Source organism: Phaethon aethereus (assembly GCF_964289735.1).
Source record: "Phaethon aethereus genome assembly, chromosome: 1".
Lineage (NCBI taxonomy): Eukaryota > Metazoa > Chordata > Aves > Phaethontiformes > Phaethontidae > Phaethon > Phaethon aethereus.
In genome coordinates, this window is record NC_138575.1 from 140,283,299 (window position 1) to 140,296,722 (window position 13,424).

General features: G+C 38.2%; 1 protein-coding gene across 1 annotated transcript in view; it reads left to right on the forward strand.

The window, feature by feature from the left end:
- ANOS1 (anosmin 1) overlaps positions 1-6,034 on the forward strand; it is a gene marked incomplete at both ends in the record, with an annotated part of 149,844 nt that extends 143,810 nt beyond the window's left edge. Inside the window, 4 exons of the mRNA XM_082005079.1 lie at positions 732-903; positions 2,132-2,352; positions 5,148-5,289; positions 5,976-6,034. Coding sequence (XP_081861205.1) covers positions 732-903; positions 2,132-2,352; positions 5,148-5,289; positions 5,976-6,034 — 594 coding nt within the window. The remainder of the gene's footprint in view (positions 1-731; positions 904-2,131; positions 2,353-5,147; positions 5,290-5,975) is intronic.
- Between the last annotated feature and the right edge of the window lie 7,390 nt (positions 6,035-13,424).

Sequence of the window (13,424 nt, forward strand, 5' to 3'; positions counted from 1 at the left end):
TGACCTTAGCCAGTAAGGTTTTATTGGACGTATTCCCAGAAAACAAACAAACAAACAAACATTTTTTTCTCATATATATTTGTGATAAAGCTTTCAGGCTGTGATTTTCAAAAGTACTTTAGAAAACAGCAAGAATTTAGCAGGACACTTTGTGCAAAGTTTTCTTCTCCAGTCATTGTCTTTAAATAGAGAATTGTGCTTTGTAGTTCAGCTGTGGAGCTTTTCTTCCTTATAAGAAGCTAGAAGTAGTTAATGTACTAAAGCAGAAAAAAATGGATCCATAATGCCATGCTGGACTTTGAATATGCTTTTAAAAAGTTAAATGTAGATGAAGCCTGTCATTTACAGCAGCTTAACTCAGCTTTCCTACATTTATTTAATTTGATTAGCATTTACATCCTGACATTGCTACCCCTACTGCCATCACATCAGAGAGACTGTTCTAAATGTCAGAAGCCAGTTGCTCTGATGCAGCGTGGCGAAGGAACTCTGTAGAACTGAAGGAGATATCCAAATACCATGCTAATATATTTTGATACTGAAAGTCACCATAACATAGGCAATGTTTGCTTTGTTCTGTGAGTAAAAGCCATGTTGGCCTGTGCTAAGCATATCAGGAAAATATTTTACTGGAGAAAACTTTTCATCCTTTGCCAACCTTATTTTTCAATTTTTATTTTTTTTTCTGAAGGTCTATTTTGCAGCATGTGATCTTTTTGTTTTTCTTCTAGGAAAGCTACATGATTCTGAAGGATCTGTCATTTTCATGCAAATATAAAGTAACTGTTTTGCCTGCAAAATCGAAAGGCCGTTTTAAGGCTGAGAGTATTTTCTTTGTTACACCACCTTGCTCTGCATTTAAAGAAAAAAAACACAAGCACATTAATTGTCCTGCTGAAGGAGGTAAGACAGGACCTGGAGAAGTAGCCAAATAGTTTCAAATATATTTATAATAACCAAAAAAAAAGGTGATTAAAGGCAATTGTAAAATGGTAAATGAAAGTTTCAGAAGAAATAAAAATATGACTAATGCTTATGTGAAAAATCAACTAAAATACAGAGCAGTATATATATTGGCTACCACATTACTGTTTTGCAATTAGGTGATAATTTTAGGGGACTGTTTATAAACGTATGATGACATTTGCTATTACACAGTTTTTATTTTTGTAAGGAGGAACAGTTTCCCAGTTGTATTCATTATAATGACAGATGATAACTGTAAACATAATTATGCTGGCATGACCCATCTTTTGAATGTTTTGCTACTGATGCAAGCTGCTTTTTCAGTTTGATTGTGTTTAGGTTAAATTCTTCTCTCAAATAACAAATAAAAGCACTCATACCTGTTACAGTGTTGCCACGATGGTAGGTATAGCTAGAGGGTTATGGAAAATTGCAGGATCATGGAGATGTTGGGTGATCAGGACCTCTGGGGTCAGCTAGTCCAGCTGCCCACTTGAAGCAGGGCTGTTGTCAGGTCAGGTCAGGTCAGCCCTGGCTTTGCACAGCCAAGTCTGGAAACCTCTCTCTTCAGCTAGAGGTGGCCCTCTCACTTCCAGTCCCTGCTGTCCCCAAGGGTACTCCTGTGCTTCATGGATCACTTCGGAGTCCTGCTGGCCACCATTCCTGACCTGTTTCTAGCATTACAACCTTATCCCTGGGCAACTGCAATTCAGGCATATGCTTCCCCTAATCAGAGTGCCCCTATTAACTTGTACTACAGTTTTAGAGCAGGAACTTCACTTTTTGCACGCATCATGGAGTTCTGTGCTATCCTGTGGGTTTTCCTGTGGTCCCAAAATCTAAAACCAGAGCTCAGGTATTCTGAAATACAAAGGAGCAGCAGGGTGGTTGCCTATGAATGCCTTTACATGCCATAGGCTTTCCTTTCTGTTGCCTGCAAACTGACAGGATTTGATTTAAAGTTTAAATCTGGCACAAAAGGCCAACATAATATATCAAAGACAGGCTTTGGTTAACACTGAAAATTCGGTGGCAGAAAGCTGGCAGGATCCTGGGTAACACCTGAATGAGGACTCTGTCTGACCTTGATTTGTGGAACTAAATAAACATTATTGAACATTATCTCTCAAAGTTTAGCTTATCTTTTTGCTTTCCAAATTTATAGTGCCAGTTCTACCCAAAGTGTTGGCCAAACCCGAGAATCTGTCTGCGTCTTTCATTGTCCAGGAAGGTAACATCACTGGTCATTTTTCCTGGAAGATATCTAAGGCAGACCTTCACCAGCCCATGACAGGGTTTCAAGTCACTTGGGCAGAAGTAACCACAGAAAGCCGGCAGAACAGCTTACCCAACAGCATCATTTCGCAGTCTCAGATACTGCCAGCAGTAAGTTGTTTGTTACTTTCCTTTGCTAGTGGCTTCGTAGGTGTGTGCGTATGTGGCTTATTTTTAACGTTTAGTGGCGATGCGGATGTCACAAGTAGTGTTCTCTGGCTCTGCAGGCAAGTTGGAGCAGGACATGCTTAATTTTTCCTCCTTGCTGGAGGAACAAAGCACAGCTACTCTTCTTGGTGACACATCAAACGTTTTAATGTTCACAATTGTCAAATCAGCAACCATTGTCTGAGAAATGCCTGAAGGGAGGAAAAGATCATCTGTGTGGCAATAGATAGTTTGTATTTTCCTTTGATGATCAGGCTGTTCACCTTGGCGGTTACTGTACTATTACTAATTATTTGGTGTCCAAGTCGATGGATTTAAGAGAATTTTCTCTTCCTTTGAGTCATTCATTGCTCTAAGAAGAATGAAAATTACTTCACCCTCTGCCAATACTCGCCATTGTCCGACAGACAAATAATTTAAAGGAGAACTAGATTTTGCTGTTTATTGAAAGTGTGAGAATTAACAATTTGAATGCTTCCCCCTATTTGCTTTAAGATGGCCTTTGCTATTTTAGTTCCTCCTCTGTCAGAGAGGCAGGTGAAGAGCACTTCATTCAGACTCTGTTGTGATTCAAAGAAATTCAAACTTAAGAAATTTAAACTCAGACTTTTAGATCCTTGTTTCAGTTGCCAGATCCACCAAAGTAAACAAAAGAGCTTAAGCAGCTGGCCTTGATCCAAAGTCAGCTAACAATGTTGGAAGTCTTTCCATTCACTTCAGGGAGGTGGATCAAGGTGATTGTGTCTAGAGCAGAGCTGGCTGAAAATCTTTTCACAACACTCATTTCATCAAAGAATGCCTAAAATGTTTTGTTCGATGCATCTTACATTCAACACGCTTTCCACAAATCCAAGGCAAGGTTCTCACCATTCTGTCTTAATTCTTAGCAGATTTCCCTAAGGCTAGGGCACCTGTGTTTCAAAGCCTGTTGTTCTGGGGGACAGCAACAAAGTCAACTGCAGATGGTCTAAAACTATGGGGCAAGCTACCATGTAGTGTGCGGAGCTGCTCTATTACAGCTTAGTACAGACTCGGTGTGATCTGCACCAGTTCACTCAAAGCTCGACCCACAGTCCAGAGCAGAAGCACGGTGCAGATACAGCCTTGGTCTCTTCAGCAAGCCACGTTGCAGGATTACCTGAAGCGGTTATTCAGTCACAGACCTTTGTCTGCAAACGGCCAAACTGCTGCAAACACTTCAGCACAATGATAAGCAGTCACAGACCATGAGATGTTACTTTTCACTTCGATTTTCATCTTTTTTTTTAGGAGCAGGCATATGTTTTATTCAGAATTTCTATTCCTTTTATTAAGCTTTTGGTCCAGTTAGGTCTGAAATATATATGAAGTTTTATTTAAAACACTCCTTTGCATTGTGTAATGCTTTTATTTTTTGTCTTAGTTTTCCTCTGTTTTCATTACTGTAGAGCCTGGAGATTCCTTTTATTTAATTATCTAGCACTGTATCTATCTCTGTCTATTTATGGCAACTGGTTAAGAAAACTCTGGTTTGAGCTGAAACAGTATCTCTTACCTCTCAGAAACCACCAGAATGTGGAGTATTTTATGGTGAGGATCATTCACTCATTCATGTTGGTAGCCTCTGACTGTTGCAAATTTTAATACTGACACAACGGGGGCTGAAACCCAGCTGCTGGAGGAGCTCCTGAATGGGCAGTGAGCGTATGAGTGCGATGTATGGACTCCCGTCTCTCCTACCTGTTCAGTATGTTACGTGATTTGGAACAGCTTCAGTAAGGTCTATTTAAGAGCAGCCCCATCTCAAAATAACTGAGATATAAAACTACACGTTTCCCCCCACTTTTTCTCTCTCTCCTTTCCCCTTTCGTGCCTGCTCTGGCAGTAACACCAAATTATCGGTTGTTTCCACAGCCCACTTAGGTCCCCCAGACGGTGCTGGGTACAGTGCCAGCCAGAGGGACTTGCCCTGCAAATTCTGGGCCAGCCTGGCTGGTCTCAGGAGCACACCATGCCCCCACTGTCTGGCTTCACTGTCCCCCGCTGTCCCCTTCCCGGGACTGGTCCTTTGAGCTTGGAAGAAGGACTTTTAACTCCTTAATGCCCTGCAGTCTTTAGTCAGTTGTATTCCCACTTGGGAGCATTTATAAACTTACTCTGAAATTATTTTGCAGAGGTGTAAGTGACCATGCAAGGTATGGAGCAGTGAAAATTGAGGCCATTACGCCAGAAATGGGATTAAGAACAGAAGGGCAGATTCTCGTGGTGTAATTGGGACAAATATGCTGAAATCTGTGTAGCCAAACGTATTTCCACTAGCTGCAGCAGAGGGCCAGACCTGTGAATTGCCATGAATTAATTTAGAAATCAGTAGAATTCACAGAGAGATCCAAAATAAAAACAGGCTTATATAGTGAACATGTTTGTTAAAAAGAATGATTAGGAAGTTAATTTTTTTTTTTTTTTCTGGTGATGAGTACATCATCCTTTTTCAAGAACACTAACAACTTGGACCTCTTAAACATGAAAGCATAACATTCTGGTAAAAATGTACGCTTAAAGGCAATGGCAAGCAAAAAATTAAAAACAAACCCTCTCAACAAAGTGATGCATACGTTAAATCCTTTTAACAGAATTCGAAGATAATAATTTGTGGATGCTGAGTGTGACAGAACCTGTTTAAACCACTGCTTTGTGTGAGTAATCAACTGTTTTAGTTTTAGATGCTCTGAGAATTAATATGATTTGTTTATTTTTAGGATCATTATGTACTTACTGTGCCCAATCTGAGGCCATCAATGCTGTACCGCTTGGAAGTTCAAGTGCTGACGACTGGTGGGGAAGGGCCAGCTACAATAAAATCGTTCCGAACACCCGACCTTCCTCCATTTTCACCCCACAGTAAGTAGTACCCCATTTTGACATGTGGTTTTGTGTTACAGCACTTCAGTTCTCCACATGTAAACAGTTAGTTTGAGTCTTATAGTCTTGTTGGTTCCAGTAGCATTCCATGAATTTAAGATGCGTGAAAATATTGGGTTTTCCCCCCCCACACAACTGTCCGTCAGCAATGATGGAAGCAAATGCAGTCTTTCTCTCACTCAGTTTCTGTGGTCTGACATTTGCCATTCCTTCCACCACAGCTTTTTGGCTTATGCCCATAGCACTAGGGATTCAAAGGTGGTCTGTCCTCCAAGTACTGCCTAAACCTGGGATTGCTTAGCTTTCAAGATTATTTTTATCTGAGTGCACTCAGTCCAGCATGTCTAGAGCCCGATCGTATTTGTAAAGAGGCACAGACCAGCATTTTGTATGTTTCTGGAAAAGTACAGCTCAATGTTGTGAAGGTCAACAAAAACTATAATGAATTAATCCAAGAATCACCTGCTTTAATCTTTTTTTCCTTCCACAGTGACTAAAGTTGTCTGGACTGGACATGCACATAGTTGTCGACACTAGTTGTCAGTTCACTTAGAAGCCAAAAGGTTGCAGGCTGAAGGTCTCACAAAGACTTTTTAGTACAGATAAACAATGGTGTTACATATTCAGGGCTTGATACATGCCTATTTTCCTATTGTTTTCTTTAGGACCTCATCTGAAGCAACATCATCCACATCACTACAAGCCACCCCCAGAGAAATATTAGACTGTTTCAGATGATTATACAAACAACTGAGAGAAAAACTGAGCTCCCAAATGGAGGCTAGGAAAAGGCACATCTGTAGGAGCAATGAACCCGGTTTTCCAATGGAAGTTACCATCCTGTACGATCTGTATCTACTTCTCTGTAGTTTAGCCATGCCGAATTGTATTTGCACCAAGGCCAGGATGAAACATACAGCACTTACCACTTCAGTACCACCATTATTCATCAAACTGAAGATTGCAACTCAGCACCTGTGAGAAAATCAAAAGAGTGTTCATTATAATGTTTTTGTATTTCTATGTTTAAAGTAGATTGAAATGGTGCGGTGTATACAGCTTTTTCTCTTAGTGACTTTAATGTTAATATTTGCAAGGTTGTCCTGTGATATATACGTACTTTTGAACACTGGAGGCCACGTTCTCATCAGCATATTAAATGATCTATTTTACTTAAAGCTCTGCCTGTCACCAGTTTAAGCCCTAATGTATTTTGCTATTAAAGAAGATCTCCATATGTCTGAAATAAGGACATAAGTAAAATAAATACCAGTAGCAGAAACCCTAAAACAGTCAGTATTTACTAATTGCAGTATCACCACAGAGGCAAATGATGATACAGTTGTATCAACTGTTTGTACTGAAATGGTAATATTTTAGCATGTAGATCTTCTATTAATATAGTTAATAGCTAAAAAATATGCAGGGTAGATGTAGCATTGTAAAGAAACAAATGGCAATTAGTAGAATTGTTGAAAATCTATGGCAATTAATACAATTAATTGATAAGGCCTGGAAGAATTACTTTAAAATCCCACTTATAATTTTCTGGTATATAATATTTCAAGGTGTAATAAGATCTTGAAAAGAAAATCTGAAGACTTAACATGAACATTTTAGAAATTGAAATTCTGAGGCACATATATTATTCAAGTAACCATAGAGCTACTTTTTCGCTTTGGCTTTTGATGCACGTATTTCTTTTCCCCATGGATCTTTTGAACAGAAGGATGGAGGTATTGGCTCCATGCTATTCTGCTTACAGAAAGAATTATGTGACAATATTCTGGCATCTGGAAAACATTGGCTTATAGTTTATTTGAATGCATTTTTCAAATTTAGACATAAGGGTGCCCTTTTTAACCATAAGAGAATTCATATTGCCTTATTGTGCAATATAAACTGTCTAGAGTAATTTGCCACACAGAGAGACATCCTTCGATAGTAAACAGAAACCGCTTGGATTTATTATCAAGAGGGTGGAAAGTATCTGCCAATAAATGTCCATACAAATACTCAAAACCAGCTTCTCATGTTCAAGATGTTCAAAGTGTTCCTGCATTCTTTGGCACAGTTTCCATTGCTCCCTGAACCATTATACGATGAAGCTAACGGAGCTCAAACGCTTAGTAGTCCAACTTGAGAAGATGGCCACTTTTTCTACCAACAGATGCTACAGACTCACCTTACTTCATGTTTGCCTGAGATATTCAATGAGAGGAGCTCAGACATTAGTGGAAAATATATTTTCCTTCTCTTGATGACAAACTGTTTTGTGGAAAGCAAATACGGAGAAAAGAAATACATACCTGGAACTGAGGATCAGAGTTGTGTTTATGATAGTAGAGTATTCGCAAAATATTCAGATACAGTTTGTCTATACTGAAGTTTATAGCTTTTTGTTTCCTGTGGGTTGATACCACAGGAGGGGAAGGAAACAATGAGGTTCTGATTACTTGCTCATTCCAGTTTTCCTATATTTCTACCTTCGGTTTTAAAGGGCTCTTTTTTGCCATTCTCTTTCTGCTTTGCTTGTTGTCTTTTTTCATATGCACTCAGTGATCAAGAACTTTTTCAGAAAATTGCTATTGCTGCATGGTTTGGGCCTTTAACAGTAGTTTTAAAATATTAAAAGCCATGGTGCTTTTAATTCCTTCCTCTATCATACTGTCTCCCCCCCTTTCTCCAAAATTCAATAGCAAACAAACAGATGAACTCGTCTTCATAAAATCTGTAGTATAAAGATTTATTTTCAATATTGACAGAGGGCCAGATTCTCAGAGGCTTTTGTCAGGATGGAAATGTTTCGAGTGTACAAGTCTTTACAAAGAAAACACAATGTGAATCAGAGCACTGAATCACTGCACGGTGAGCAGCACTGCTTCGACATTTAGATTGCACAGGGCGTCAGTAAGGCTAGAAGTGACCCGTGTTTGCTGAGAGCAGGAGTCAGTGGGATCAGGGAAAGTACTTACCTCAAGCTTCTCTGAAATATTCTGTCCAAACCTTTCAATCACAGTCTATTCTAGTTATGCTGGAGCAAATCTGTAGTGACTTGATTAATGTTAATGAAATTATGTTTCGTTCATAGTGACATGGTTAAGTATAGAACACGAATGTCAGTCTTTATTATGATGCCAAATCTGGCTTGGAGATAAACTGGAACTTAGCAGCCCTGAGTGATCATACTCTTAGTCTTGGTTCCTGAGGGGATGAATCAAAACGCTTACTGTTTGCCAGTCTCTTTGAAGCATTCAACTTTCAAAAGTAACAACGTACTTTTGAAGAACATGGAGGGGTTTTCCCTTTTAAAGTAGATTCTGGAAATAAATAAAAAGAAGTTGATAAAGTAGAATTGTATTGAACAAGTATATTATATAGAGTCCACTAAGATGCAATTTTTTTTTGCCCTTATACAAATCAGCTTATCAACTCACTTTTCAAGTCACCTTCCAAATCAAAAAAGAAAAATACAAGGTCAACAAAACCCATGCATGGATGTTAAATTCCCATCTATGAGTGATTTCCTGATTATTCTTTGAATTTAGTAGTACAGACTTGACGTTGTTCGTGCCTAATTCATAAAGCCTTGTTTGCTGAATTGTACAGGGTATTGTCCTAATTTCCTAGCCTAAGTCATATTAAACATTTAATTCAGCAATAGAGTTGTAATTTACTACTTGATTCACTAGTTAAAGATTTATTTTCTCTAATGATGTTGTGAAATACAGAGTTAATATAGATATTGGTATGTTTTTAGATACTCTGCACCTTTACACTTATGTATTATTTGCTATGTACGATTCTGATGGATTTGTCAGTTGACTTCAGGACGTATTTTGTTTATCTTTTATCTTAACGGAGAATGATAAGATTATGCCATTTTTGCTAACCGATTTGTGAAGCGGACTTCTTTTTTGTTCATTGGTGATTTTTGTTTAGGAAGAGAATGGTTTGTTCTTGTTAAATCTTTTTTGACCTTTTTTTATTTGTTTATAGATCAGGAGAAATGCAAGTACGGCAGAGCTTGTGGTGTACTACTATGTGTATCATCTTGAATATTCATTAAGAATATAGCACATAGACAATAAATAAGAGGTCTGACTTCTGAAATGCTAAACATCCTGAACTTAGTGGCTTCGGAAAGACCTGAGGACATGGTGTGGCACTGCTAATATTGACATTAAAGTTTGGCATGGTCACACACAAAATCAGAGAAATACTCATTGCTAATGTGAATGGGAATTTTACCCTTGGCATTAGCAGAACTGCATAGCAACCTAAATACTGAGTCAATTTATTACACAATGCTGTCATCTCCATGCTCCCAACTGGAGGCACTGAGAGTTTCAGATAAGCAGGCCCTGATTCAGGAAGTTATGCAGAAGAGGAAACTTCCATATGTACAAGTCAGTGGGATGGAAGTAAACCTTCACAGTTAAGTATGAACTTTAGTGATGTCTAAAATAAAACACGGATGTCAAAATTTGCTTGAATACTGTCTTAAATCAGAGCCTTATAGAACAACATATGGGACCCAGACAGTTCTAAATTCTGTGTACAACACCATAAAAAATTTTATTTTTGTCTTGTGTATATGTAAATGTAGTTGTGATATTGACTTATTTATTTCATTTTCTTATACTATGTGCCAAGTATATTCCTACCCTTTTGATCAGTACCTGTGAACATCAATTACTAAAAATAACGTTATGCAAACTTGTGCATTGTAACCAGGAATATGATGCTAATAAGCTGTTGCATGTAGTTTTAAATAATTAAGAAAACCCTTTATTTAAAAAGTGTAAATGAATACCTGCAGATGTTGATGATTATATACGGTTTTGCATGCCAAAACTCATTGTTCAGTTGTGGGCATGAAATGTAACGACTGTATTACCTCTGCTGAATATATTAGTAAGGTACAATTTACAAAGTAATTAACAGAGCTCTATATGTAAAATTTTTCCTTTTTACATAATTATATTGTAGTAGAGATAACAGAACTGCTTCTCTGTTACCCAAATTGGCTGTAGAAATTATGATCCTATAACACTCATTTAAAGTCAATATTTATTTATGTATGTAATACAAAAAGATTGGTCTTATGTGTCTGTCCTGTTATTTAGAGAAAAAAAATACGCTTCTTGTAAAAAATAATTTGTAAAAAAATGTAAATGTAAATAGAGTCTGATTTCTTTAGTCATTATTTTCATGTTTAGAATTTGTACATACTGTTTAGGTAATAAACGATCCTATATCAAAATCTTGCTGCATTATCTCCTACATACAGAATTTATAGTTTTGTGGTTTTTTAAGTTGAAGACATAGAGTCATGTAAGAGGAATCAGTGTCACGCCAAGTACCTCTGCTACATCTGCATTTCATTATGTATAAAGTCATACCATTTTATCCCCCGTTTACTACAGCATTTTGTTTTTTTATGAAAGTGATCAAGACAATGTGAAAATAAATTCAGATATAATTTGACTCTCTTATATTGAAAAACAATCCCTGAAGTAAAAAAATAGACTCAAGAACTTGCTATCCCTTCCTCTGTTTTAATGGAATAATCTTTCACAGTGAAGATTTGTACACCCTTTGTAATACTAACTTAAAATAATTTAAATGTTGCTGGATCTAAGTTAGTGGTCTGATCCTGCAAGTGAAAATTTTCATGATTGAAGATCATGGTGAAATCTATGTATACAACAGATTTGGAGTATTTTCTATTTTAAAGTGCCACATCCCTCTATTTAAATTCTATATTTTTAATAAATATAAATATCTGTCTTAGTACAAACATTTAACTGTTTAATATTGTCAGAGGTGTGCTATCATTCTCAGATACAATATCTTTAGTTTGGGGATGCACCTTTGAGCTTGCTCTTGACTTACCTAATAAACATTTAGATTTTGTTAGCTTGAACATAAACTCCAAAATTTCTTTCTCATTAGAATAACTGCTTAAATTTTTGCTTTTGATTTTCCTTTTACATAACTGTAATGATAGTGTTTAGAAGAATGCACATAGTTAAATTTCTCTGCAAGTTGGACTATTTCAATGATATTTGCCTTTATGGTTCAGTAAACCCAGTGTGGAATAATTGCTGGAGGTGACCTAGAAATCTAACTTATATCCATATTTTAAAGAAAGGTACAGCACTGAAGAAGCATCCAAGGTGTAGTGCGGCTGATATGCAAGGGATCCATTACGTGGGAGTTCCCTAGGCCTCTAACCTTAGGTGTTACCACACCAGGGGAATTTGGTGTGCTGACTCTAGGAGGAACTGTACGGAGGGTGGAGCAGAGTGGAGACACCGCGGCCAGGATCTGTGAGATACAAAGATCTTGAAGGTACAATGGAACCGATAAGCTGCATATTCACTAGCCTGAGCCAACGGTCTGTCATGTTTTTGACAAAATGCTGTACTTGGAGTAAACTTTGCTTATTGTAATATCATTATAATACTAAAACGCACACCCCTCTCAAAAGTTACCCACCTCCCAAGGTGCGACCACCCCTCAATGAGCGTGCGCACTGAATTTTTCCTAGTCTGTGCCTTTAAACGCGAAGCGAGAAAGCTTTACACCAATCCTAACAAAGGTATGTATGACTAGAGTCACTCAAGCTCCACCTGGAAGATAAAAAATAATATAAAAATAGCTTGGAGAAGAGAATGTTAGGGAAGATAACATCGTCGTGTACTACTCTAACTTTTAGGATCTGCCGACAGGCTGACCCTCTCTTCCCCCCACTGAGACGCTTTTGGGTAAGATTTGAACACTTGGTCATACCAAGTGCCTCCCCGGGAAACTTAGAAATCTCTATAGAATCACTTTACATCTTTTAACTCATTTGTAGCCAAGCAGTGTTACTGATACTTTTGGCATTTGCACGTGCTTTGTAGGCAGTGAATTTATCGCCGGCAATCCAAAGAACCTGTGTGTCTGTTGCTTTAATAAACTGCACTACTCATTAATCTAGCCGTGATAGTTCTCATTGAACGCGACCAAACCCTTTAAGTGTGGCCGTGGTAGTTCATGGAACGCGACTAGACTGAGGAGGTGTATCACGTTATTTGTGCATCCATAATCGTGATAGTTCAGTGTACTGAACGCGACCGGACTTATAACGACAACTTGGGCTACTTTAGCCTTTAATGCAACACCCAGACAAGAACGATATATCACTGTGGATAGGTAAGTAGTCATAATAAATAGCTGAAGTGTTCTATGCACTGTAAGTCAAAATACCCATTCAATTTTCCTTTCATAATTTCAAGTAAATGCTCTATGCCACGTTGAATTAAGAGAGACAATGACTGGAGGATGTGAATCATATGAAATAAAGAAAGTTTGCTATATATTTAACAGTACCGATCATTTTGGTTTGGCGTTTTGTAGCTTGTGCTTCTGTGCACCTTGGCTTTTGTGCATCTAAAACCAGAATGCACTCATTCCATTTCATAAAAAATTTAATACATGAAAGCTCTTTACAGCACCAAAAAAAAACCCCAAACCCTCTCTATACTTCTGTTTTCTTATTACAGGTGTTGCATTGTCATCGTCTGGATACATGCCAGCCTCCTTCAGGAAGGCCCTGAGCCACAACGCTGGCTGCTAGCCCGTCGGTGGCCATGCGGCACCTGTAAGGCTAACGACACCGCCGGGGAGAGCGCTGGGAACAGAAGCTTTGAAAGAGCCGACCTGCAAGTCTTCTGCAGATCTGAAGGGGCTGCGGTTCAGCAGAAGCGAATTGCTCTGCTTAAGAGCCTTCCTGCTTCTACTCAAGGTGCTGGCAGGAGCACAGATTAATGTTTGTTAATAATGTTAATTAACATAGGTAATTATTTAATACATGCCTTGCCATAAGCATTTACTGAGAGTAACTCAGAAGCTCAAGAATTCAGGAATGCTCGCTGTACCCAGTTCCTCACCGGTGATGGGGATTTATTCACGTTACTCAATAATAAGCTACATTCAGGAGGTCTGTTTCTTCTCAAGGGTAGATCAACCTTGGAAATAGTGGGCTGTCATTTTTGGGGAGAGTTAGGCAAATAAGCTACACACAAATATCCCTTTATATTTGTGTGCAAATATATTTGTAGACC